This window comes from Hippoglossus stenolepis, chromosome 3, assembly GCF_022539355.2.
Source record: "Hippoglossus stenolepis isolate QCI-W04-F060 chromosome 3, HSTE1.2, whole genome shotgun sequence".
NCBI lineage: Eukaryota > Metazoa > Chordata > Actinopteri > Pleuronectiformes > Pleuronectidae > Hippoglossus > Hippoglossus stenolepis.
The window spans coordinates 23,261,591-23,288,531 of NC_061485.1; the positions used below are offsets into that span (position 1 = coordinate 23,261,591).

The window sequence follows — 26,941 nt, forward strand, 5'->3', positions numbered from 1 at the left end:
CTTAATATTCACTTCAGGACTTAATATGTTGAGTACTTATATGTAGTGTCACCTATATGTGTACTTATACATTTACAACAGGGAAACAGCTTTTTAATCCAAACAATACCGACATTGACTTGACTTTGATTCAAAGGTGAGTTTACGTGGTCTTTGTTGCTTAATGAAACTGGCTTAAATTCAATTTGACAGATTTCTATTGGCCCTCCACAACAGGCTACCTTTTTACACCCCCATCATAAAGCAAATGATTGCACATTTTCCAAAAACATCTGGAGCAGATGCAGCCTGTATGCGGAGCGTTAGGTTTCCACTGTCATGGTTATGTTAGACTGCTCACAAACATTAATAACCTCGGAGGCAGATCCAGGGGTCTGCAACAACAGGTCAATCCTACAGTTTGTAATAGCTTGGCTGTCAAAATAACTATCAATCTCCTGATGGTTACAGAAGCCAGCTACTTCTGATTTTTAAACAGGAATTTAGTCAAACTCAAGGCCTTTCGGCTCAGTTAAGGAAACTTGATGGGGCCTAATGTAACAGTAGAGGAGACGGCAGTCTAGAGGAGTGGTACCAGTGTCACCCCATGAAAGTTGAGAGGAGCCGGTGAATTGTGGCAGCAGCGTATCTTCCCGCCCTCGGTGCCTTGCAGTTCTGCTGCTAAGTACCAAGGGTCAGGCTAACAGCGAGGTGACACTCTAATGACCTCAATAAAAAGGCATTTAATTCACACCTTCTCCTCTATGAACTGGTTCACTTTTCACACATGGGCCTTTGTAGCTGCCCATGCGCCCTCATTCATATCCTCTTGATAAACCCCCCCATTTACAGCTCCCCCACAAAAAGGAATTAACCTGAGTGAAGAACCCCACTGTCCTGCTTTGATCTAATTTGTCCTGCTTACCTCTGACAACCCAGCTTCTCTCCTATTTTCTAGAGGCAACACTCCCGTGGGGAAAATGCTCACCCTGCTGGTTGACTTGGATTAAAACAAGCAGACAGAACGGTCATTGTGACACAGATGCTGTTCAAAGTTTATCATTTTGGTTTTGTGTTATTCCAGATGAAGAGGTTTACAGCTAAAATATGTAGGATAGTGGTCATGTTTTTCGCATGCACATTACATTTCCGTAAATCCCCAACAAACAGTAATACAGAAAACACAATAGGTTATTTTTAACCTGCTTACTCCCTCAAGTTGGAATAAACATGTTCACATCTAAGAGTATGCACTTTGTTATTTATTTTACATCCCAGTTTTATGTAATGGAGCTAGTCCTCGGAGAAACATCAAATCAGGAGAATGAAAAGTCTTTGGAAAACTGTAAAAAAAATAATATTGAAGAGCCGAACACGTAAAAAAAGTAACGAAGATCAAGATGAATAACTAATAGAGCCCCCCCCCCCTTCTATGATAAAACTCTATGGCCAATTGTCACGTAGCTGTCATCAACGGCAGGTTGGATAGGCCCCTCTGATTGGTCCATGCACAGTACACGCAGCACCACAGCATTGGTCCAGGTGTTTGCCGAAAGGAAGGAGTCTGTCTCGAGCGTATACACACACACACTAAAGCAGCAGGTCTTCTGCATTTCTTCACGAGAGATGCGACATGGCACGACGAATCTAAAGACAGGAGGGAGCAGTCAGTCACACAGTATCTTTTTTTTGTGTATTTCTCTAAGGGTTTTCTACTTGTGTCCCCTTTTCCACAGAGTAAACAGCACAAAATCAGCAGACTAAACAAATGCTTACAAATGTGTAATTCATTGTAAATTATTGCTTTCCTACAGATGAGTGATCCCTGAATCGAGTCATTGTTAGCACTTATAACTTAATAAACAATTTGAATTTATATCATTAAAACACAGTGCAGGGTCTAAACTACTGACAAGGTAAAACTGTAAAAAAGCCAGCAGAGGAAATGTGAATCATGTCTATATCCTCACAGCCCACATCCATGCATGCGAAGGGCCTTAAAAGACTGAGTGAGTCACTAGAGCAGAGGAAGCGGGGCAGCACCGCCCGGCGACCAGGGTATCCAGGTTGACGGACAGTGACTGCCCTTCTCTCACCATTTCTTGTTCCGAGGCTTCAGTTCCTCTGCAGCATTTCTCAGAAAGATGTAATTCTTTTTCTGGGGGTTGTAGTACTCATGGCCCTGAGGGATTCAGAATGACAGTCAGAGACATAACAGAACAAGAAAACTTTGGCGCTCAGAGTCAAAAGGCCAACTGCAACTTGCAAAACACGTATTCACAACTGAATACCCCTTACCTTCGACCAGTCGTAACTGGAAGCATACGCAAAGATGTTGCCATTATGGTTGAAGCAGCAAGCTGTAATGGCCTGGTCTAGCTGCTCGGACGTCTTCAACTTGGTGCGGGCATCTTTGTCCCAGAAGCTGAAGCGGCCGTCTGAGCCCACAGTAGACAGTGTGCCATGAACAGGATGGAAGGAGATAGCATTTACCTATAGGGAGAATATGTTATGTAGTATTTAGTATGATAATTTAATTTAGTATAGTATGTAATATATTTTAATAAGCATGTTAAAAATGTAAACTGATGAGAACTAGTGATTGTGATGGTGAGCACTGTACAAAATAGAACACATCAAGGATTTCTTCACTGCAGATATGACACATCATAACAGGAATTGCACAGGGGAAAATTAGTCAATTCATTTTACGGTTACTAGTCTACTTTATCCAGTTGCCAGGCATCCATTGTTTATGTTATTATTCCTAGCAAATGTGTCCTCCCATGAGGAGAATGTCTCCAGTGAAATAAAACATTTATAACACACTGTATCACAACTAATGACTTTTTCTTCGGTCTGGTTTTTTTTTTTATGCCAAGCTAATAAATATTAAGCACAAATTATACATTTCTTTCAACACTGCCTCAGAAACTCTGACAACTTACAGCGTAGATGTCCTGCGGAGTGGTTGTGTTGGTTCCATTGGACCTGTGGCACTTGAAAGTGAAGTTGTCTTTGGCTCTGAAAGACATCAGCAAACACATTCATATCATCTTTTGCCTCAGGCCTTCAACAGTCAGAGCAGTGTCTTTTTAAATTATGTAAACAAGATGTTTATAAGTAATGTTTGGACCTCACTGAATTAAAGCAACACTTGTAGATACTGATGAACAAGACTCCAAAAACTCAGTTGTGAGAAACTGATAATTTTGCACACTCACGGGTTTGGAGGGTTGATGTAGTGGATGGCCACTCGACCCTCAATGCTTCCCAGGGCAAAGCCTGTGGGCTTGTTCTGCTTGTCCTTGAATATGGCAACACAGCGGTGCTACAAGGACATGGCGGAGAAGTACATCAGATCAAAAGACCACAATGCGTGACAAATTGTCTATTTAAATTCTCTTTATACTCTATGTCAAAAAAAAGTACCAGGTTAGTGGTGTATAGAGAGAAACCATGAAAAGATCATCGTTAATGGCACTTCATTAACTCACCTGATGTTTAAGAGGAGAGTCTATTCTGCGAAATTCCGAGGGCTGGTTCTCCAGCTGGTACACTATCAGGCCTCTCTCAGCTGTGGCAACCACCGCCATGGGGTAAACCTGCATGTCAGGAAGATTAGAAATGAGCTTAAAAATTCATGCAATCACTACGTATGAAAATATATATATCACACCACTCAAACAACACTTACAACATCTGCACAGTAGCTTCTCTCTGGCATCTGCAAAGACATCATGGGATTGGGAGAGCGGGTGTCCCAGAACTGAGGAGGAAAACAGCAAAGCATTTTTCTCAGTGCCACATTAGGTGCTTCAAAGCTTGATAGCTGCTCACTGATGAATTGGCTCTGTATGGTTAATAAAAGGTCACTGTGGTCATTACAGACTGACTGAATGCAGACAATCTCCTAAACTGACCTAAATTAGTAAAAGAAGAAAAAAGGGTAGTTTGTCTTGGTAAATTAAAAACCAAATATGCCCACGATGGATCTAAATTGTCCCACCACAGTTTCATGATGATCAGAGATATTATTTACATTTCTCATAAGCCGTTTTCAGACATAAACTTGGGTCCAGATATTTTCCAGTGTTTGCTTCCACATATGAAGAACGCAGCAGGAAATGGTCAGCCGATTCACAACAGGAAAATGTCCAGAACCTTTAGGTGAGGAGGGCCTTCTCGAGCAGGAGGCAGGACATGGCGTGTATATTCCGCTGCAGAAGTCATGTTTCCTTTTACAGCACATTTACACTGGTGTTGGCCCTTATCACAAAAAGCTCTTGAATCTTTCCAAGTGGACATCTTCAGGGCAGCTGACTCTGACATTTGCGTGGTTACTCAAGCCCACATAAAAGATCTCTAATTGAAGTGTTTCTTGCTTCTGCTTCATTGTAGACCTGTGTGCAGCACTCTCTCTAGCTGCTTTCACCCATGCACTGGACTCCGGAGGAGGTGCATGTGTGAGCGCAAACGAAAAAGCAGTGACACACACGTAGAAGACACAGATGAAGTTGTCAAGAGAGTTTGTGGTGATAAGAGCTGAAGACATTGTCGGGGTGCTGTAATTAAAATCATGTGATCACCGCAGCGGAGTTAATATGTCACTTCCTGTCTCTGCCTGCTGCAACCGGCAGCTCCACCTCTCGTCTAAATAATGCAGAGGATTTGATGCTGTTGTGAAGGCTTTGGATAAACTCTGTAGCCAATCATGTCTGAAAGCGGCTTCTGTCTCTCACAAACACGTTCACCCGTCTGTAATGGCTAGACTGGCCATCGGCAGCACTGGGAGAAAACCTGAGGCAAACCACAGTATTCAGGTGTGCATGAGAGCATACTGATTAGAAGCTACTACCTCAAATAAAATCTAATGCTAAAGGAAACACTGCTGGTAAAATCGAAACACCTTTGTTAGTCGCTTTTGATTCTGATTATTAAAAACAGAGAAGACTAAGGCATAAAATGTGCCGATGTAAAAAGTTGTACCTTCAGTGTTTTGTCCCAGCTGCCAGTCATGATACAGCTGTAGTTGGGGGCTTTTATCCAGTGGATTGATTTGATTGGACCATCATGCTGTGAGGAGAAACAGTGAAAGGTTTTAGCTGATTCTACATCATTCTTAGAACCATATAGTTGATTTATGAGCTCTCATCCAACCTGTGCTATCTGCATGGCTTGATTGCTGTTGAGATCCCACATCTTGGCTGTCTTGTCACAGGAAGCAGTGAACACTTTACTACCATCCTGGTTAAAGGGAACAGCACATCATACATTGTTACATGACACCGGCAAACAGCATCTACTAACTGAAACTGCTCTGCATGATGAGACTTACATCGCTCCAGCATGCATCCAGCACTGGACCTGTGTGCATCTGTTGGGCTTTGGGAACTGTCTGGCCGTTGTCTTGCACCTCCCAGCACCTGACCTGAGAATCAGATGACAGCAACAGAGTTAAGCTGTGAAAGATTATGAGGATACTACAAACTTTTCTTGCCATTAATGAAAGATGGGCTTTGTGAAGGAATCCTCAAACTTCTCAACATGATTCATGTACAGTATTAAAATAATGACCTCATCCAAGGAGGTTATCATGTCATCTGCATTTGTTTGTTAACCACTGAACAAAGTTCCTTAAAATTTTGTGGAGGGAACAAGGTTAAGAACCCATTCAATTTTAGAGTGGATTCATAAGAATGGTCGGATCTAGGAATATATTTCTTTACATGGCAAGATAGGGCATTAGCCTTGACATAGGTCTGGGTGCCCCCCCCTAGTTACACATGCATTTGAGTAAATACACTGTATTCAACTGTTTTTCATATTCAACCACTTTTATGACTGCATAATTAACTTACATCATTGGCCCAGGATCCTCCAATGAGGAAATTCCCTGGCATGGTGGGCGGACTGAAAGCCAGACAACTGATACTGTCATCTGGGGGTGAAGTCACTTCTACATCCTGTAGGACCAGACAGGGACACACACAACAGAAGAGTAGCATCACGTCAGATCTGCAAGCTATTTATTAAGACAAACCTAACCCATGTGAAATACTTGTCTCCTGCTCCTCTGTCTCACCTTCATGGGATTATGGCTTTCTGTTGTTGCGTTCCCAAAGACACCTGTCACTGCTGTTCCAAACCCGGAGCTCGTCCCAAATAAACTCATCGTGCTTGATGTTGTCCCTGATGTGGAGCAGAGAAAAGGCGGAGAGGAACAGCGTGGGTCAATAACAGCAGATCACATCCGCTGTCGTTTTCAGATGCATCGACATGATTGACAGCCGAGTTCACAGGTAATTTACAGCAGCTGATAAAAACTCAGAATGAAACATGAAACAAACGGTGAGTGTAGCTGGTAGTAGATGATGTTTTACCAATAATCTAGACTATATGATATTTGCGACTAGATCTTTAATCATGGCTCCTCGTTAATAAACCTCACCCAAAAGGGGCACGTTAGATATCAGGTCAAGTAAACTCGTGTAACGCGAACCAAACAACCTGACACTTGACAAGATGCAGCGCAGCAGCTAACGTTACCGCTAGCTCCACCAGTTAGCGCGGCTAGCTCGTAAACACCAGTGGTTAGCTAGCGTGCTAGGTACATGAGGACGGTTAAGATGGGAAGATATTAAAAGTACCTCTTAGCTCATGTGCTACTGATTTAGACATTTATGTGGGTCAGATAATGGGGATGAATTGCCGCTAGCTAACATTAGCTTCGTCAGTGTCTAATAACATCAACCGTAGCCGGTAACTTCCCTGCTAACAGCACACTTAGACACACCTGAAACACAGCCTCACGACTACACGAGCATACATACCACCAGACTTGTTTTGATTGTGGCTCAAGCGGTAATGCTGCAAATGCCAAAATAAATTGGCGCAACCAAAAAATGTGGCGCTGGTTCTCCCTGTGTGTCGCAGGTTGATGACGTAGCAGCGGCCCCGGTGAGAGGGTCCATGTGAGGTGGACGCATGGAGGCAGTGTTAGACCAGAAGTGTCTTCACTGCCCAGAGGAGAGACGCTCCGCGGCGTGAAGCTGCTCTATCCACGGTCCTGTGTGGATACTTTGTCATTTATGGACAGATAATCCCAGCTGGTCTACACAGAGAGAGAGAAATGAAGGTGGTCATGATTCCATCTGAACAAAACCCCCATCCCCTTCATGTGCAGACGAATTAGTCTCCTGCTAGCCCCTTAAAGTGGAGTGCACATAACATTTAGAGGGTTAGATTTGTTATTATTATCCCACAACACTCTTTGGAACAATCTCCCAGGGGGGATCTCTCTGACAAACAATGTGTCCTCGTTTAAATCTCATTTAAAGACACATCACTCATCCAATTTTCGAATTATTCTACATAATGTATCACTAAATTCACCGTATTGAACGGTTCACCATTTAATGACTGATTAGTTAACTCATATCATTGGCCCAGGATCCTCTTTATTTAGATCGTGCTCATTTCTCATCTGTAGCATTTTTATTCTTATATTTGTGTCAAATTCTGTAGTTGTTTTTTAATTTGTTCCTATTGCTTGCCCTCAGCTATTCAGTTTTAACATATAAAGTTCCTTGTAAATGTGTTTTAAAAGGTGCCATATAAATAAATTGTATTAATATTATTATGGTAGTTAAAGATAGAACATGGAGTTGCAGTTGGTGGATATTATCGAACTACACGATAAGCTACTACTTTGTGGCCTATAAGTATTAACATTCCTCGTATAAATGTTGAAGAGTAAAGGGCAATGTTTTTATTTACTTTCCAACTGTAACCATGCCTGCAGTCATTTTATTGTCTATTTAAATGTAGAGTTTGCATGTATGGACACATAATCTGAATGAAGGGGATATTAAATACAAAATAAAAGAATCAGGTTGAGACATCTTCTAACTGTAGACTCACAGAGGTTTAATACATGAATCATCTCACTAGTATGTCAGAGCGGAAGAAGCCTCTTGACTTAGAGTTGAAACGTCTTCAAGAAACACAGGCAAGTCCAGCTGCCTATGTGGACTTGTACAACTCCAGAAATACCTTGACATGGACAACTGAGAATCTCCAAGGTATATTAGACCAGTTGAGTATAAGGAGTGTTAAGATCTGTGGTTGTGACTGGAGGAGCAATCTCAACCCTTTAAAAGTTTTCTATAACAGATTATATACTATGCTATGTGGACTAAACAAACCATCCCCATTACATCCCATTCATCTGTTGTGTGTATAATAATAGTATGACTGTTAATGAAGGATCTGTATTGGACTAGAGTCAGTATACATTTGGCACATTAATAGAACATGGAGAAATATTAGCTGGCATCAACCCTGCTGAAAAGTCCTTGTATGAATCAGACTTTAACAATCTTCAATTGTTACCACTTAAGAAGTACTAAGGTCTACAAATGTTTGTAGAGGAATCTTGCGTTTAAAGGTTCGAAGGAATGACTCATGTTAAGTGACCTTTGCTGGGGGAAACAAGTTTTTTGTGGTGCTTATGGTTTTTATTGGCTAATTTTAGTTTGAATGGATTTGTTTATGGATTGCATCAGTGATCCCCTTTGTGCAAAGAGAGAAGTTGAAAATAGAGGTTTGCGATAAAGAGGAGCACGTTAGGAAAAGGCCATTTCTCATAGTTTGGTCAGTGGCTATGACACATAAACCTCCTCCTTTAAGGTTTTAACGGCTGATCCAGTCACCGCTGCCCTACAACCACAAGTCAAGCACATGTATAATCTGCCCTTTATTCCTTTGTCATTCATCACCCGCCCTCCACCCCATTAACTCTCTATTAAAGCAGTCCCAGTGGAGTGCTTTACACATTGTTGTAGTAATTCATAGGGGCCATTGGCATGTCCCATCATGTACCTGGGCTACTGCTGCTGCAGATCACTGCAGACCCCTCCACAATTAGGGTGGGCCTGGGTTTATTGTTTGAGTTCAAAGGTGTCTGCGCTGAAGAAGGGATTATGGGATTTCCCCTCTTTACTTCTCATTTAGTGCTGAAGTGTCTCCTTGTGTTGAGGCACAAATCCAATATTTAAAGGTCCTAAACTGTCCAAATATATGATAATTAAAATATCATGGGGTTTGAAAATAAGTACAAATGGCATTCAAAGCTAGTATTAGAGAACGAGGGTTTGGTCACAACAAAGAGATGCTGCCAGACCTGCAAAGAAAAAGAAAGGGTCCCAGGGAATAAATGTGCTAATCAGATATTAATTGGAGCCCACTTTCATCAATGGCCAAACGATCATGTCCAAACAAAGGACGCACTGATGGGACACTTTGGGTTTGAAGGGTCCACACCCATCGTATTACCAAGAAGCGCACTTCATGAAAGGACACTGATCCCTTCTCGCCCATTGCCTCACTCCCTGTCCCACTCTTTGGTTTATCCCACTTTGAACCCCTCCTGCCCCTCCCCTGACACAGCCTCAATAAAATCCATTCCCAAATTGCCACCCAGAGGAGCGCAGAGCAAAATCAGACCGTGCGTAACAGCAGATGACGAGGGAGTGATACCAGGAGTTCATAGAGGATAGTGCGTTTGATTTCCTCACATGAAGGAGGACTATTTTCCGATAGAACCGCTTCTCCACACTCAGCTTTCGACTTTGTTAGAGCCGTGCGTAAAACTTTGGGTCCAAAATGTTGACAAGCGCCTTGGCGACGGTGACTACCATTCTGTCTTGGGGTTACTGCGTGATGGCCACGCAGGTCGCCTTCTCCAACTTCTCCATGGACAGCGATGTGCACTCCAGCTTCATCCAGCGGCGGCTGCGGAGCCAGGAGCGCAGGGAGATGCAGCGGGAGATCCTCTCCATCCTGGGGCTGCCGCACCGCCCGCGACCGCACATCCACACCAAACACAACGCTGCGCCCATGTTCATGCTGGACCTCTACAACACCATCTCCACAGACGCGGGGCCGCACGGGTATTCTTACTATAAGCCCGTTGTGCCGACCCAGGCCTCCCCCGTGGTGACCCCACAGGACAGCCGCTTCCTGGATGACGCAGATATGGTGATGAGCTTTGTCAACCTGGGTGAGTTCTTTCAAATTGTCTAACTTGCATGAGATAACTAGCGCACAAGTGGGTTGTGGTTTAGTAGCAATATAATATTTATGTTTCAATCAATAGCCCAAATGACCAATTTACCAGTCTTGCCCTGTATTATGTGTCAAAATCAATATCTGCTCCTCTTACATCACAGTGGCCATACTATAATACGTAGGGGAGTGGTTCATAACAATATGTAAACTTTAGTTACTAAAGTTATATGATGGCAAAAAATAGCATTGGTGCGTTATGTTCTTAATATAGGAGTTTACAGGTTTCTAAAGAACTTGTCCCTTCCCGTAACCACTGACCTACAACAGAATGCATTGATTAAGTGTGTGTGTCATTGTGAAAGTCTCTGTGTCACCGACTTCTGTGGCTTTTAGGTCACTTTCCTCACTTGAAATGGAGCATTATGCATTCCGAGCTGTAAATGTTATGACAACATGCCTGTATCCGATTCCCCCAGAATCCCTTCAAAGCTCTAGGGAGAGGCTTTAGCCTGGCTTTGTTTCGCATGACTAGGAATTGAACAGGCATTTCTGAACCCCCGGGGAGCCAGAGACAAGTTGAGCGAGATCAAGATACAAGCTGCATCTAAACATATGTTATTGCTGCAGTAATAGTGTTATTGCAGGTGTGCATGCATTCCCGGATCTGCGTCAGTTTGCATGTTTGTTTGCAGGGTGTAAATTACGATGGGGGTCACAGGTGGGAGATTTACGCACACTCAGACGTTATTGAATTAATAAAAAGGCAACTCCTGCCTTTGTTTGCCCTGGAGATCCAACAGCAGCTCTGATATCACTATGGTGAAACAGGCAGATGACATGGTGCCGTGGCTCTTATCCAGTTGTGGTTACGTCCAAACCCAACCGGTCCTTCTTTGCGGCCCTCTCTGGCCTCAGGGCTTGGATGAGGGCCGCAAAGTGAGGAGATGAAGTTTGTTCAGAAAAACCATTAACCATCTGTTTGTTTGCCATTTTGATTGAGGTTAAACCTTAGATGAGGAGCCATTTAGATTTATTTCTTCAATCGGGCCACAACAGTGTGCTTAATGCCGAACATTTGGAAACTCTCAAATTTGAAATGCAAAACATAAATTTTATGTCCTCAGTCATGAACTTCTAACTTACAGTCTTTGGCTAATGAGATCTGGAAACATTGTTCCTGAAAACCAATAACAGATTCATGTGGTTGCACATCTGTAGACTTTGATTATGAAGAGGAAGGAGGGGGAAAAGGACACAATGACTTTATATTATTTGTCTCTCTAAAGCCCACCACCGCCACCACGGCCTCCTGATGATCGGCAGAGGTTGTTAGCACGGCTCCCACATTGTGCTGTGAGTGGCTCTATCCTGGTGGTCCCTGGGTGATCACTTCAAGACTGAACTGGTTTATTTCCTTTCAAAAGACCACAGCTTCCAGTGTGAGTGAGAGGAGCTGCTGTAGAGCCGTCCGATCTCTTCGGCCAGTGTACACAGTTACACATTGGTCATTCAATTATCAGTAAATTACATCATAGAGGGAAAGTAAAATTTAAAAAAAAGGAACTCAGCCCTTCTATCATTTGTTAAACAGTATTTGAGACATTGTAATGTGACTACTCATACAAGTGCACGGCTGCGTATGTTTACTTGTGTTTGAGTGCCAAACCACAGGTTGTACCTCCAGAATCACAGTAGAATTGGTCTCATTGTCATCAAGCAGCATTACACAAGGCAGCTGCTATTCCCCATGTGTTTATGAAACATATTGAACGCACTACTGAGGCCTGACTTTGCTGCGAGTCCTCTGCAGCTCTCTGCTCTGCTCACTCCTTGTTTGCAGCTGCTGAAAGTCTTTGCCCGGAGACGAGTACACGTGCGTCGACTATGGGCTCCTTTTGACTTGATCGCAGCACACCTGCAGAGCATGGGAAAACGGCTTAATGGCCAGAAAAGTCGCTGGCTTTCATTAAAAAGAGAAAAAAAGAGCGAGTTCACAATGCTCTCAAAATGTTGGAGGAATAACCTTCTTTGAAGAACAGAGGAGCTATTGTGTTTTTTTGAGAACGTGTAGGAAGAAACGTGTTTGTCCTGCTAAGCTGATCTGTAGGTAGCACAAGGAGATCATATGAAGAATTTCTATTGCCCCCACCAGAACAATCTCATTAACTTTCTCATTATTTGTACATCCATGTGCAGAAATAATCACTTACTTTGTAATCTTAAGCTCCGGTTGTAATTGCACGGCCACCCTTCATGTGACACTTTTAGCCTTCTGACATTCTGCAGCAGATTAATGAATAGGTGATATATTTTGGGTTTTTCTTCTAGTCTGTAACAAACCAGCTTCAGGTTTTAAGGTATGTTTAAAAACTTGCCAACACATGCAGAAAGTCATGAATATGAAAGAGCAGAAAATAATTATACTCTCACTATACTAATAAGTGACAAGAATGCCATTCATAACACTTAAACCAATTACTGTTCAAGAAGATCAAATTACCCTCATGTTTTAAAGTTTGGTCTCAGTGTAGTGATTGTGATGCTTCTTAAAAACCACCCACGCTGATTTGTAAAAGAAAAAAACAACCTCCCACTTACTATAAAATTGCAGTATAGGTTAACGATATCTCCGTGGCTGTGTGGCCCAGCAGTGTCAGAAGAAATCTGAAGTGTTGAAATGCCTCCCAGAAGGAAGTTTGCATATCTGAGGTCTGATCTCGGCAGCTAATGGTCTCTAACGTAAACACACCAAGTCCTTACAAGCAATTATTGCTTTCATAAAAACACCCCTCGTTCCCCTGCAGCATTTAATTGCGGTCAAACAAATGACTCGCAGGGTTCAGAATGCGCTGCTCATAACGATGAACGGCCTGTGTGTGTGTGTGTGTGTGTGTGTGTGTGTGTGTGTGTGTGTGTGTGTGTGTGTGTGTGTGTGTGTGTGTGTGTGTGTGTGTGTGTGTGTGTGTGTGTGTGTGTGTGTGTGTGTGTGTGTGTGTGTCATTAGAAGTGTTTTTAGAAGACTCTTGAGTGTGTGTGTGCGTGTGTGTGAGGGCCATTTGGTGAAAAAATGCTATGTTCCTAGCGTTGGGGTACTGTGGGTCTCTGTACACTGAAACAATAGTGGTACATCGGCAGTAACACGGGGTGATGTCATGATGATGTCATGGTGTATGCCACTGGGCAGGATGTGTTTAAAGTGGCTAATCGCTGCTCTGCTCTGCACACCTTCACCCGAGACCTCCACTGCTCTTTCCAAGGACAAACACATTGACTAACGCTGTAAAAACACAACACTGGAAAGCTTCAGGGAGCTTTGGGGTCTCTCCCTGACCACCGTTCTTCTGGAAACTCTGAGTGGTATATAGAGAGAGAGAGAGAGAGAGCTTCAGCTGGCTCAGGGCGGGGCGGAAACACCACCGTGCCACCCGCCACTGCAGCTTCACTTCACCCTCTGCAATCAGAATGAAATCACTCTACGGTAATACATGGCAAAATGATCAGGGAGGTGTGGGTGGTACAGACGCTGGTAGTTAAGTCACACGTGAATTTGTGTGGCGCTCTATACTTTACGTGAGTGTGTTTGTAAAAGCACGCTGGCTGCTGTGGTTTTCCGGGCAGTTCCTTAACAGGCCTTTTCTTGTGGTCAGCACATGTGTGCAGTTTAAACAGGGAGCCAAACTGAGCCCTGAGTGTGTTTTTTTTCTCCCCCACATTGGCATGTATGGCAGAGTCGAACTTAAGTGATGTTTAGATCAATGGCCTCACCCGTGGAAGCCGGATTTTTCCTATCTCGGTGCTTCCGAGATGTGGGCAGAGCGACACACATCAGAGGATCCTTTGAATGAGCGACAGATTTGACGGATATTGCAGAGGCTGACTGGTTTACCATCTGATTGTACTCAGCGGTTTGGTTTTTCCACATGTACAAACTTTCCCCCGTGAGCCTCAGAAATATTGTTTCACTGTGTGTGTGTAAGCTGGGGAGAAAACAATCACCCATTAATCACAGTGGTATCACAGTTGTGTGGAGGCTGGTGGCAGAGTTTGATCAAACATAAGCTGCAATCAAATGTTGATTCACAGCCACTGAGCTCTGTCTCCCTGCCAGGAAACCACCTGTTCTCCAGACCTGCTGAACACACTGTATATGCTCTCCTCTTTCTTCCCCCCGGCAGTTGACCAGGATCAGGATCTTCACTACCAGCAGCACCGGAGGGAATTTCGTTTTGACCTCTCCCGTATTCCAGAGGGGGAGGCTGTCACAGCAGCAGAGTTCAGGATTCACAAGGATTTCGTCCAGGAACGCTATGAGAATGACACGTTCATAGTCAGCATCTACCAGGTCCTGCAGGAGCCTTCAAAAAGGTATGGGTGCTTTATTTTCAGCTTCCAGTCATCTGACTATTTCGATGCTGATATGAACTCTCAATTTGCTGATTTTGTATCATGTGTCACCTCATTTTTGTAATTTTTTACATTAAGTGTCCAATGACCATCTTTTTATAATTTATCTCTGTCGGTATCTAACAATGTGTATAGTATGTTTTCATTGTCGTATGTATGTATGTCTGTCTTTCTGTCTTTCAAAGGAGTTACTTTAAAACCATTGATCCTATTTCAAAGGTTTTGTGAAGGGATGGGTCATGACTGAAGAAAGAACCCATTAAAGTTTGGAGTGGATATGGATATATGAGTGGATCCAGGAATTATTTTTCACAGTCTTTATTATAGCGAGAAATCCTACACTGGTGGAGGTATTCTCTGTCCGAGCACCTTTACAACGTTTGTTTCTATTTGGTTAGTTTTTGTTTCACAAAATATGAATAAAATGGTGTTTGTGTTGCTCAAAACCTCACAAACTTACATTCGAAAAATGACCACCGACATGCCATTCCAGGAACAGCGTCCATATTTCTTCTGGCCAAAACACACTGTCTTAGGACTTGGCCTTTAGTAGGAAGTAGTTAAAAAAGAGACATGCTAACATGCTAAATTCAAAGGCAGAACATGATATACCTACTACTCACGGCAGCATGCTGATGTTAGCATTTTGCTTGGAGCATGGTCTGTGCCTATGTACAGCCTGAAAGTGCTGCTCGCAAAGCTGTGGCCTCATACATGTATTTAAATGTAATATCCGGTCTTTGTAAACCAAGAGAATCTTTTCATCCTAATTATATTAAGGTGGTGGCAGATTCCTGAGCTTTAAAACCAACGTAAAATGTAATAAAAGGTCTGTAATTTAAATGTTTAATAAAACTTTTTTTTTTTTTTTATGAGAGTGTGAGTGGTTGAGTTTTAAAAACACATTATGCCTGTGTGTTATTCTGTGAAGCTGGTAGTTTGGTGTAGTACGTGCACACAGCTCCGTCTTTATCAGTTGTGCCTGCATATATTTCCTCCCACAGGTTATTTCTGCTGATGTTAGTGTCAGCACTGGAGCTGTTTACACAGACATTACTTTCAATTACAGAAACACAGTGGTTCTCTCCGGAGCAAGTTCACTCTCACACAGTCAGAACAGGACAGTCCCCAGGAGACCTGCGTTTATAACACGCTGCTCCCACCACAAATAACACACTCGCGCCTCAGGACGTCATTTTACTCTTTACTCTGTCACACAGGTGGTTATTCCTCCTTGTTTTCCATCGCTGTCTGCCTGCCTGCCTGCCTGCCTGTCTTTCTGTCTGTCAGCTTTACTCTCCTTACTCTGCTTGTTTCAAACCCAAATGTGAAATTGGATAAAAACATGACAGATCTTTCTCATAAATCAAAGCACTACCATCCACCCACATGATAGAATCTCTGAACCCCATTATTCCGCCTGCCTCGGCCTGTCGGGGAGGGGTGAGTCATGTGCAAGCAGTAGATTCCATCTGTGACAGTGGGGTGATGATGGTGTAAAGGGCAACACCATTGTCATTCATAGACACAAAGGCCACACGTATAGACGAGCAGGCAGCAGGACTTAAAGACAGACGTCTGCCTGCGGGTCTCAGACTCCATCTGTAAACAAAGCAATTGTCTGTGAAATCTCTGCCCTTAAGACGACACATCAGTGGAGGATCTCTCCTCTTGGAAGTTAAGAAAACGCTCCTTTGATAATGGCTGATTGCCGCGGGGGGGAGTACATGATTCAGACTGTTAGCTCTGTGCAGATCACTATATATTTTTGAGGCTGACTCAAAATTCAATCTGATTAAATTTTAAAGAGGTTTGTTCCTGTTTTTGAATCGTCTTCCTGTATTTGTCCCAGTTAATGTGAAAGAAAGAAAACAAAGTAGAAACAAGGACGTTTTCTCTTGTGTTTCCGAGGGTTTTTCCATTATTTTTCTTTTACACATTTTTGTTTATATTTGTTTACTTTTTTTGTTTATACCCACATGCGATGAACAATAAAGGAACTGTAACCCCTCACACACTAAATACAGCTGAACAGTTTTAGATGAAGTAGACCAGTTACTGTAAACTTAATGCGATCCTGTTTAATATGAGATTGATTCATTTGCACTGGCTGTCTGAAGTCAACAATCAATAACTGTAATAACAACAATAACAATAATATAGAGTAATGACAGAATAATAGAATAAAAAAAATTACACCATAACAATTATTAGTAATGTAAAAGATTTTTAGCTATAACATACAAACCTCATCACTCTTCTTGCTTGCACATAGGGCTGGTGAAGTCCCACTTCTAAGGAAACTGAATTGAATCTTAATGAATGATTCAATGAGTTTTGAGTTTATGCCAAGAATTCAGTATGAATCAATGATATTAATATAGCACCAAATCAAAAATACATAATCTCAGTACACTTCATATAGTTCACCACTATGAGCAAACATTTGGCAACAGGGGAGAAAAAAAAAGACACCACAGTCAGAGTGGGCGGCCATCTTCCTCACCCTGTTGGGGTGAGAGGACAAAAATGGAGACGGATAAGGGAAACAGGGAGGGAGACGACAGGGAAGAAAGAAGAGAGAGATTAGACACAGTTGCATTTTAACACCACGTCAGATATGTTGTTGTAGCAATAATGATAATTATAGAGGTGATACTGTTACTAATAGTCAAGTCAGCACCAGTTAATACTACTAAATATGATAATAGCAATGCTGATAATAAATATGAGGGCGTAAATGTACCTGTATATGGAAACATTCCATCAAAGATCTTGAAATGTATAGATCTGCTTTGACCACAGATGTATGTTACTCTCCTCAGTGAAGTGGAGCTGTTGCTGCTGGACCAGCGAGACGTCTGGGCTGCAGAGGAGGGCTGGCTGGTGTTTGACCTGACCCCCACCAGTAACCTTTGGCTGGTCAAACCTGAGCAGAACCTGGGCCTGCACCTGGTCTTGGAGGACAGCCATGGTCAGTCGCTGCCATACAATGATGGGATAAGATCCATAGAGCCAACAACAGACTTAAGACTGTAGTTTTTGTCTCAAGAAATGACTAATGGTTATGATGAATGCTCTTCGAATCCTGTGGTTAAAAAGAGACACCACATATTGACTGAATCTATTTCGAATTTGAATTACGACTGTGGTCGCTGTGGTGATATTAGGATGAACAAATGATTGTTTAGTAGAATGTCAGACGTGTGTTGTTGCCAGTGGCTGGTTGAGGCCGACTCTAAGCAAGTGTTGTCTCCCCCTGTAGGCCACAGGAGGAACCCCCGGCTGGCAGGGCTGGTGACGGGCACCGGGCCCCAGGACAAGCAGCCCTTCATGGTTGCCTTCTTTAAAGCTAGTGAGGTGCGCTTCCGCAGCATCCGCTCCACCCACGGCCATAAGGGTCGCCAGTCTAACCGCTCCAAACCTCAGAGGACAGTTCAGGACGCGCTGAAGGCAGTTGAAGCTGCAACAGGTGGGTGGACCCTTAAATTCTCCCCGTCATAATGACATGTAACGACCCATAGGTATAAAATCCTTTTCACATTCTTTGAATACACTTGTGTTGACTCATATTTGCCCTTTTCCCTTTCAGATAATCTTGGCTTTTCTAAAGAAGGATGTAAAAAACATGAGCTCTATGTTAGTTTCAGAGATCTGGGATGGCAGGTATAATTTATTTTTATTTTATTTTATTTCAAATTATTTTATTTTATTTATATCAAAAGTGAACACATTACGGAAAACCCTGACCCTGTTGTTTTTCTCTGTTCAGGACTGGATCATAGCACCAGAGGGCTATGCAGCATACTACTGTGAAGGGGAATGTGCTTTCCCTCTCAACTCCTACATGAATGCCACCAATCACGCTATCGTGCAAACTCTGGTAAGTCCCGAAAGTGGTGACAGTCATATAAACCTCAGCTGTCTGTGCAGTGTGATTTATGCTTCTTCTACTAACCTCAGGTGCACTTTATCAACCCGGAGACGGTGCCTAAGCCCTGCTGCGCCCCAACGCAGCTCCATGGCATCTCAGTGCTCTACTTTGACGACAGCTCCAACGTCATCCTGAAAAAGTACCGCAACATGGTGGTCAGAGCGTGTGGCTGCCACTGACCACTTGCCGACCCTCCCTATGAGTTTTATAAACCTGGAGGGATACTTATAAAAAAGACAGAGGTGGAGAAAGCAGACGGAAGAAGATTGACTCGGGAATCCTTGCCACAGAATGAACTTTATTCTGGGTAAATTTCGCCCATTCAGTATTAACCACTACCACATCCCAACAGAGAATGGCTGAACAAAGGATTTCCTTTTAGTGTGACTACAAAAACTGAACTGAGCCATGTGGAGTCACTCTAGAAGCACAAAATCACTGATTACTAAAATCCTTTCAACCAGTTTTTCCTGTTTGGAGAGAAACACAATACACCATACATGTCTGCTTTTAAATTATCTGGATATTAGACATGGGAATATTAAATATTGCCTGGGTAAAAATGTGCATTATGCCGCTCATACAACCCACTGCTCCTTGTCTTTTGGAGCAGTCAAATGAGCTTTTTTCCTGATCAGAAAAAAAAACTTCAACCAGTTGTACCGGTCAGGTGTAAGACATCTGGCCGCCTGTGTGTGTGCTGCTGATGTGCAGGAGCTCTGTGAAGAATGACAGCTGAGACTGTTAATAACAGTGTGCTGATGATTGAAAGGCCCTGACTGTTGGGCCCATAGTTTTCTGGTGTAGACATATTTCACCGCAGGCCTGTGAAGGGCGTACTGTCTGCAAGATGTCTGTGATTCATCTTCATGAGGCGGACACCAGGGTGTGCACCATCACCCCCGACCACAGCTGCCTTCTGGAGGCCAACAGATGCAAACTGCAGGTGATCGAACAAGAGGCTGTAATTTTACTTTGTCAGATTAAAGTAGTTGAATAAATTGGAACAAGAATCAGATGTGTGCTTTTTACCTTATTTGGATCAATAATGCTCTTTGCAGTGGAATTCAAAGCCCCTTTGACTGTTGCATTAAACTCACTGAGGTATATTTTCTACACTGAAGCTTGTCTCATATCTCGTTACACAATCATCCTCTGCAGATGGGAGAAATTTTAAAATCTATAATTCCATAATGTGGCATGGTACGGCCGGGGTCTTTCTGTGGGGAGTTTGTAGGTTCTCCCTGGGTCTGTGTGGGTTTTCTCCAGAAACTCTTACAGTCCAAAGACATGCAGAGGGGTTCGGTCAATTGGAGACTCTAAATTGACCATGGGTGTGAATGTGAGTACAGGATGTACCCCACCTTTCACCCAGTGTTAGCCGGGATTAGCTCCAGCTCCCCCACAACCCTTAAATCAGGGGTTACCAAAGTGGGGACCCCCATGGAACCAGAGGGCTCCCCAGGAAAAGTGGAATCATTATTGTTGCTATAATTTCATCCGTAAGTAACTCACTGACAGAATGGTATCACTTTTTGGACCTTAATTACTACACTTCCTGTAATATAACCACATTGACACCACTGCCTCAAATGATAAACCTTATAGATGATGGATGGATGGATGGATTTGCTCCACGCTGAAGAAGATCATGTGATATGGTTGAAAGCAGCAGATCAGCTCCTTAATGGACCTTGTGGTGTATTGTCACCTTGTGATTTAGCGTTTCATCTCTTATCGTACTACTAATAAAAAAATGTACACCAAATTTTACACAACATATTTATTTAACAGTGAGAAAACTGCTCCACAAGTTAAAGACCTGATCTGTGGTCATGTTTACAGCAACCTGCCTGCCATAACTGAAGTAATAGTTGAGTCTACATGGTCCACATTTCAGTTCCTCCTCATTCACTGGGACCCGTGAGTACTCACAGGGAAGTGACATCACAGCGCCCACACATGGTGCTGTACACTGATTGTGGGCTTTAATATACTCAGAATAGCACAAGCGTCTCCACTCGTAAAATAGGCGTCAGTACAAAAAGCAAAGCACATACTTTACATAATGTGTGCAACAACTTGGCAAACAAAGGCATCCACAGTGACATTCACTGAGAAGCTGAACGCTTCCAGCAGAGCACATTACATCACAGCCCACACTGTTAAAAACACACAATTACATCTGTCACTGTGAATAGAAAATAGAGGTAGAAGCGTAAGAATGAAAATCGTACTGATTCAATCACAAAGGTGTTGATTGTCGATGCTCAACTTCCCCAAACTCGATCATTTGTGAGAAATGAAGAAGTCTTACATAACATTAGGCAGGAGATAGCTTCAGAATATATCACCAGCAGAGAACGACCTGAGGGAGTGTTTTTTATGTGCCTTTCAAGGAACGCGGGCTGATTCTGTCTGGATTGCTGGGGAGAACATGAACACTCAGAATGAAAACTGAAACTATCTTCTTAGATAGATCCTTCTCAACCTCACTGTCACTGCAGCAGCTCCCTGCGGCGACACATATTTCACATGTCCTCTCAAAAAGTGCTTTCTCACATGAATGAGCGTTTGATTAGGCTCACAGACAGTGGAATATTTAACCTTGATTCAACTCACATAATCAGTGTGACCTCCACAAATATGTGCTAATATAACCTCTAGGGGATCCTGAGCGATAACGATCTTCTTTAGATTTACTCCTTATAGATATACACATTTTTAAGATGACAGTCATGCACAGAAATATGATTCAGGAGGTAGAAAGACAGCAAATACAGCTAAAGATAGCAGAGCTTAACAGAGACTGACTTAATCCCTGCTCATAAACCAGTGGCCCTTTCACTTCATGCAATTAGTCCCTGGACCTCTCAGCTCGGGGGCCGAATAACGTCTCCTCCGCACTGTCTTTACCTCCTCCTTCTTCTTCTCCCCTGATGGCCACTGTGGCCCTGGTACAACATGTGGGTGGGACACCTTGGGGGGCTCACACCCTCTCTCTGACTTCAGGCGTGAGGTTTTTGGCTCCAGTGTGGCTGACAGTGATGGCTGAGACGGAGCTGAGACGGGAGTGAGGGCCAGGCAGACGTCCCCCACGCTCAGCTGGCGGCACTGGAGGCCACAGAGACAGGCAGTTCTCTGAGGGCTGCAGGAGGACCAGCCCTGCCCACGCACAAAGAACGGGTACTCCACATAGACATCCACCAGCTCCTGATAAAGGGAAAGACATATCCAGTATGAGACAGAGAAATGCAGCGCACATACTTGTTCCCTGGAGGTTGGTGGTGTTCCAGATTGTAGAATCTACCTGTGTTGAATTCAAAAAGCAACTACAGAGCAAGAAACATGGAAGTATTTGATTCTGACTGTTTGAAAACCTTATGACACATTTTTATTAACTGGCCTGTGCTAGACTGACCAATTCGTTCCTGTCAGGTGCACACTCCAGCTCCTTGACTATTAGAGAGGTTAGTATAAAATGGGATGGATAAATGGATGGATTAATGGATGGATGGATAAATAGATGGATAGATGAAATACCATTTCTTTCAACCATACTGTCTATGTGGATGAATGACAGCTGACTTGACTCTGGATGAATGTGATGGATGATGGAGATGATGAATGAATCAATGGATGATGGATGAGGATAGATTTAATGGATGGATGGATGGATAGATAGATGAATGGATGGATGGATGGATAGATAGACGAATGATGGATAGATAGATGAATGGATGGATGGATGGATAGATAGACGAATGGATGGATGGATGGATAGATAGATGAATGGATTAGTTTTAACAAATGAAAGCACATTTGTGTCAATGTTATGTAATTGAAATATCATATATATTATTTATATTTGTTTAAAAAACAACCTCAGGGAAAAATAAGTGTTGGTGGCAGATTTTTTGAAATATTACAACATAAAAAAACTGGTTTAGGATTACAGCTTAACGGCCAATTCATGGTTTCCATGTTAGCACGTCCGAAACATTCTGTGACGTAAATTTATTCATCTGTCACCAGAGTCCTTGAGCACATAGAGTGGATTCATGTGTACTGTCTGTACTGTGAGTACAGACTCATTCCATGCAACATATGTTTTTTTGTTCTCATTAAGCAGCTGTACACACTGATTTCTCATGTTTTCCAACCAAATACAGGAAATCATAGAAACACCTCATACTGTCAGCAAGTTATCAGTGCATTCTTGTGGAGTGTGACTATATATCGACATTTGAGTTTACATTTATTCTCACCTGAATGCAACATTTGGTAGATACACAGCTTCAGGAGAAATATTAACTACGACTATGTGAAGGTTCTGTTATGAATGTTGAATTCTACACTGTGATTTTCCTTCACCTGCGTCTGTTGGTCGTGAAGCAGGATGAGGAGGCGCGACAGGGAGGAGGAGGAGTTGTAGGCTGAAGGAGAGATGCTCTGCACCGTGCAGCAGCTCAGGCGCAGGTCCGGGCAGGCCAGCGATCCCAGCAGGAAGTCCTCCGTCTGCAGGTGCTCCACCCGTCTCAGCCGCCCGTCTCTGAGCTCGATCAGAGAGCCGGCCACAAAGTGAGGGAGCAGCCAGGGGAAACGGTCAGGAGAAGGAGACGCGTGTTCGGAAGAGGGCAGAGTGGATGTGTCCTCTTTCATGGAGGTATATGTGCTGTTTGAGTTATCGCTGCAGGAAACTCTTCTGAGGGAATGTTCAGAAACCAGTTGTGGGACAATGTTTGTTGGTGTGTACAACAAATCATGTTGGTCCTCGTGAGCAGGGTGAGGTCGGCAGGTGCTCAACGATGGAGGACTTGCTCTTTCAAACCTGGAAAAATACTCCACTTTCCTGTCTCTTCTCCTCACATATGGTCCTTTATTCCTGCTATTGCTTTGCCTCTCTGCATTGAAACTCTTGTCCCTTAATGTCTTGAGCTGCTCCCAGTTGTACCCTTCGCGGTGTCGGAAACCCTCAGACACCAGGGAGATGGGGCTGAATCTAGAGGGGTGGTGTGGATGGACTGCAGGTGTGCCAGGTAATTGGTGCTGATGGTGGTAGGGAAAGTCCCATCCAGGGTGCAGGGGGTTGAACTCTCTCCACTCTGCCCAGCCATGGTGCTCCTTGAAGGCAGACAGCACCTGAGGCTTGGACCTGGTGGTGGATGATGTGTGGATCTGCATCCAGGGCTGGTAGAGAGCAGGGACCCGTCTCGGCAACGGCTGGAAGGGGCTCGTGTGTTTTGTCTTACACTCATTGCGGCTCTTGTAAGGATAAGGGGCCTTGAATGTTGCTGCCTCACACTCCTGCTGCTGATGTGACAGTGAGCTCAGTCTTTGGTCCCTCTTCTTCAGCGGGAGGCTGTCCCTGTCTGGGTTTGGTGTGAAGCTCATTGGCTCACGCTGCCCGTCACTCACACTGGTGCTGCATGACCTCCTGCAGATGTTGAGGAGGTGTGGTGATCACGTGACACCATCAGTCTCTTGGCAAGCGTGGCAGAAAGTTCGGCCCAAGGTCGTCACGATCTGAAAAGCGGAAGAAACAAACATTTTTACAAACAACTTTATATCTTTGCAAAGTGTCAAGCCAAAGACCCCTCTATTTAGCCTCTGGCTTTCTCCCCCCACCTCCCATCTGGAAGTGCCACCTGGTGAAACGCTGCCTGTAAATATCCCCTCAACATCTCAACAACAACTTTGCCTTCAGCTTCAAATTCAGGCTGTCCAACCACCAATTGCCATATGATGGGGTTCAGATTGATGGACATCTCTGAACGCCTTTGTAGAAAAAAAACAAGTTACTATGGTAACAAAGTGAAGGAATTTGCATCTAAGTGAGGACCAGGCAGTAAAAAGGGTGAGGGTGGGTGTGAAGTTATAGAGGTTAGATCATGTCAGTATTAGGTCACTTCTTTTGAGGTTAATATTCCAATCAAGTTTTCATGTGAAATGTTCCACTCGAAGTTGCAGGAGGATAAAAAGACATCTTTCTTGTGGTACTGAAGTGATCTCCAGCACCTAGAGCTACTGAAACACCATCATCCTCCTTACACGAGTACACAGTGAGTCAGTTCACTCAGGCGACCTAAATATAAGCACACACACAGTTCCTTACCTACTCATGGCCCTGCAGGCATATATACGCAAAAGGCTGCAGGGAGGTAAAGAACAGAGTGGGACTTTTACAGCCTGACAATGCAAAGCTCATCTCAATGCCCTGAATTATGTCATCGTCATAGCCGAGAGCCGCTGAATGGAGCTCTGTGACTCTGAAAGGCATGTCTCTGATATGAGCCGTTTCTCTATTATAGACTGTGTGTGTGTGTTCCTGGACTTATCTTTTTGCGAGGACCATTTTAAGCATAGACCCTACAGAGTGAGGACATTTTTGGAAAGTGAGTCCTCACTTTTTCAATGGGCTGTTTGAGGGTTAAGACTTGGTTTTAGGCTAAGGGATTAGGTTTAGGTTAGGATTAGGGTTAGGTTAGGGTTAGGGTTAGGGTTAGGAATTTAGCTCGGATGGCTAAGGTTAGGGTAAGGGGCTAAGGAATGTATTATGTCAATGAGGGTCCTCACTAAGACAGAAGTACAAACATGTGTGTGTGTGTGTGTGTGTGTGTGTGTGTGTGTGTGTGTGTGTGTGTGTGTGTGTGTGTGTGTGTGTGTGTGTGTGAGAGATAGAGAGAGAGAGAGAGATCAGACACCACCCTCACACTGATATCCCCGTGTGAGCACTCAGCATTATACAATGAAACATAAATAGATTAGTGTTTGTCAGATAAATTCCCACAGCGGTAATGTAAATTCATTCAAATGGCATCGAGGTGTCGGCTGTACTTACTCACAACGACGAGGTTAGGTCACGATCAGATGGGGACCCACACAGGCCCATGCACTGTCATGTTAACCTCATGAGGTCTTGAGTTCACAACAGGTTGTTAATCTATGGAAATGAAATGCGCGCACAGTGGTGTTCACTGTGCTTAAAGCCACTGGGATAATAATTAGCTCTGTTTTTGCATATCAATAGTGACAACATTGCGTTATAGTCAGCCTGATGTGCAACACAGCCGCGTTTAACCTTCTGCTGTTGAATCCTGCAGAGAGCGAAGAGTTCATCAAACATGCATCCAGAGTTCCAACAACGCATATATGTCATAACATGCTCTTTACGTGGAGTGAAGGAGAGAAACATGTTCAGAGTATCTCTATGTATAGGAGACTTACCTACATGCTCCTCCATCCATCCATCCTTTTTCTCTGCACGTCCATCTTCACACTGCACATCCAGCCATGTCCACGAAATGAACACAGGCGGTTCTCAGACACACACACGCATGCACGCACACACACACACACACACACACACACACCTGTCTGTTTGCCTTGTGTCGTCCTCCTGGGCTGCAGGTGAAAAGGCAAAAAAAAGCACAGCAGAATGAAAGGAACCATCCAGACAAGCTCAACAGTCTATCAGACACCTTTTCTCTTCTTGTCTCTTATCCTCCCCTCTCTCTCTCTCTCTCTCTTACCTCCTACTCACTTTTACATTTCACACTCCCACTCCGCTCAGTCAGTCCTGTTAACCTTTCTCAGACAGATTTCATGTCCCTCCCTCTCTTTCTTTCTCTCTCTCTCCCTCTCTCTCCATCCCTCACATCTGAACTTGCTCACCCTGCATTTGCTGCTGAGTAGCACTCTCAGCCTCTCTTCCATTCGTAATCACCCTCGTCTCTTTCCATATTCCAAACACTCTCTCCCTTTCCCCTCCGTGCAGCTCTCTGTTGTTGTGTGTATAATTAGAAATGAGACTGCTGTGCAACTCCTCAGCTGATGGTAGGCGTATGACTGCCTGATGGCTCTGGCGTTCTGCCTGGTGGAGTGAGGGCGGGAAGCCGTTTGCTGCTTTCGACTAGAGCCTGGACACACTCACGTAAAAATAAAAGAAAGGGATTGGCAGAGAAGGAAATCTTGTGGCCACATCTGACACCTCCGGGCCGTGCACGATCCCTCACTTTGTTAATACCTCCGGCTTATTCTCACCTCAGGGGCAGATGTCGGCGATGTCTCATCCTGAATGAGTGCAACACCCACCACAATGATTGCTTTCGCACAGTCGGTAATTGCTCCAGACCAAAGAGCTCAAAGGTCAACATTAAGCACCAAAGAGAGGAGGCCTTTCATAGCTCTGCAGATAACACAAACAATATTCCATCAGTCATGTCCGTGCTTGCTTTCTACATGTTTTTCCTCACTTACTTCCTGCTCGTCTGTCTCTTTCATCTCACAAGAAAGAACGAGAACGTTGGCTCTGGCACAGCAGCCCTGGTCCCAGCTACTCATCCTGCAGGGCCTCAGCAGGTGAGCCCCCCTCCCCTCCCCTCCCCTGTCATGAGAAATCCCACGCATAATTTCGTTTGAGGTGAAGAGGATTTCTCACTTTGAGTCACATCATGCTTCCGCTGCCCACTCTGTTTTCTCTCTACACTTTCTGAACACACACATGCACACACCAGCATGCACGCACACATACACACACTGGAGAGAGTTAAC

At 43.8% G+C, this 26,941-nt stretch overlaps 3 protein-coding genes across 5 annotated transcripts; 1 reads left to right on the plus strand and 2 right to left on the minus strand.

The window, feature by feature from the left end:
* Nucleotides 1-1,007: 1,007 nt before the first annotated feature.
* rae1 (ribonucleic acid export 1) lies at nt 1,008-6,973 on the minus strand. Of its 2 annotated transcripts, XM_035151392.2 has the most exons (13): nt 6,813-6,972; nt 6,065-6,171; nt 5,841-5,945; nt 5,318-5,410; nt 5,140-5,226; nt 4,969-5,055; nt 3,677-3,748; nt 3,477-3,584; nt 3,204-3,310; nt 2,928-3,003; nt 2,278-2,472; nt 2,076-2,161; nt 1,008-1,626 (listed from the first exon to the last, which is right to left on the minus strand). In XM_035151392.2, coding segments are annotated over exons 2-13 (1,107 nt in total). In that variant the 5' UTR covers nt 6,155-6,171; nt 6,813-6,972; the 3' UTR covers nt 1,008-1,625. The 2 variants fall into 2 exon arrangements, with proteins under 2 accessions (XP_035007283.1, XP_035007282.1); XM_035151391.1 differs by lacking the exon at nt 1,008-1,626 and having other exon boundaries at nt 2,072-2,161; nt 6,813-6,973.
* Nucleotides 6,163-19,395, plus strand: LOC118104485 (bone morphogenetic protein 7). Of its 2 annotated transcripts, XM_047339249.1 has the most exons (8): nt 6,163-6,176; nt 9,657-10,042; nt 14,226-14,415; nt 17,280-17,438; nt 17,730-17,926; nt 18,047-18,120; nt 18,227-18,337; nt 18,418-19,395. In XM_047339249.1, exons 1-8 carry the CDS (start codon nt 6,163-6,165, stop codon nt 18,565-18,567), a joined length of 1,281 nt encoding a protein of 426 aa, XP_047195205.1. In that variant the 3' UTR covers nt 18,568-19,395. The 2 variants fall into 2 exon arrangements, with proteins under 2 accessions (XP_047195205.1, XP_047195204.1); XM_047339248.1 differs by lacking the exon at nt 6,163-6,176 and having other exon boundaries at nt 9,519-10,042.
* A 761-nt stretch (nt 19,396-20,156) lies between these two features.
* On the minus strand, nt 20,157-26,172 carry LOC118103457. Its single transcript, XM_035150437.1, has 4 exons — nt 26,063-26,172; nt 25,616-25,792; nt 22,763-23,914; nt 20,157-21,601 (listed from the first exon to the last, which is right to left on the minus strand). The coding sequence occupies exons 3-4, from the start codon at nt 23,780-23,782 to the stop codon at nt 21,233-21,235; spliced, it is 1,389 nt and encodes a 462-aa protein (XP_035006328.1). The 5' UTR covers nt 23,783-23,914; nt 25,616-25,792; nt 26,063-26,172; the 3' UTR covers nt 20,157-21,232.
* Between the last annotated feature and the right edge of the window lie 769 nt (nt 26,173-26,941).

Excerpts from the sequence above, each read along its gene's own strand:
- rae1 (XM_035151391.1), bottom strand. The coding sequence starts at position 6,154 with ATGAGTTTATTTGGGACGAGCTCCGGGTTTGGAACAGCAGTGACAGGT. Across the intron at positions 3,311-3,476 it reads ACTCTCCTCTTAAACATCAG|CACCGCTGTGTTGCCATATT; the intron begins GTGAGTTAATGA and ends ATGTCCTTGTAG. Across the intron at positions 2,162-2,277 it reads CCAGTTACGACTGGTCGAAG|GGCCATGAGTACTACAACCC; the intron begins GTAAGGGGTATT and ends TGAATCCCTCAG.
- LOC118103457 (XM_035150437.1), bottom strand. The coding sequence starts at position 23,782 with ATGAGCTTCACACCAAACCCAGACAGGGACAGCCTCCCGCTGAAGAAG. Across the intron at positions 21,602-22,762 it reads TTCACGACCAACAGACGCAG|GAGCTGGTGGATGTCTATGT; the intron begins GTGAAGGAAAAT and ends TCCCTTTATCAG.
- LOC118104485 (XM_047339249.1), top strand. Across the intron at positions 18,121-18,226 it reads TCAGAGATCTGGGATGGCAG|GACTGGATCATAGCACCAGA; the intron begins GTATAATTTATT and ends TTCTCTGTTCAG. Across the intron at positions 18,338-18,417 it reads ACGCTATCGTGCAAACTCTG|GTGCACTTTATCAACCCGGA; the intron begins GTAAGTCCCGAA and ends TACTAACCTCAG.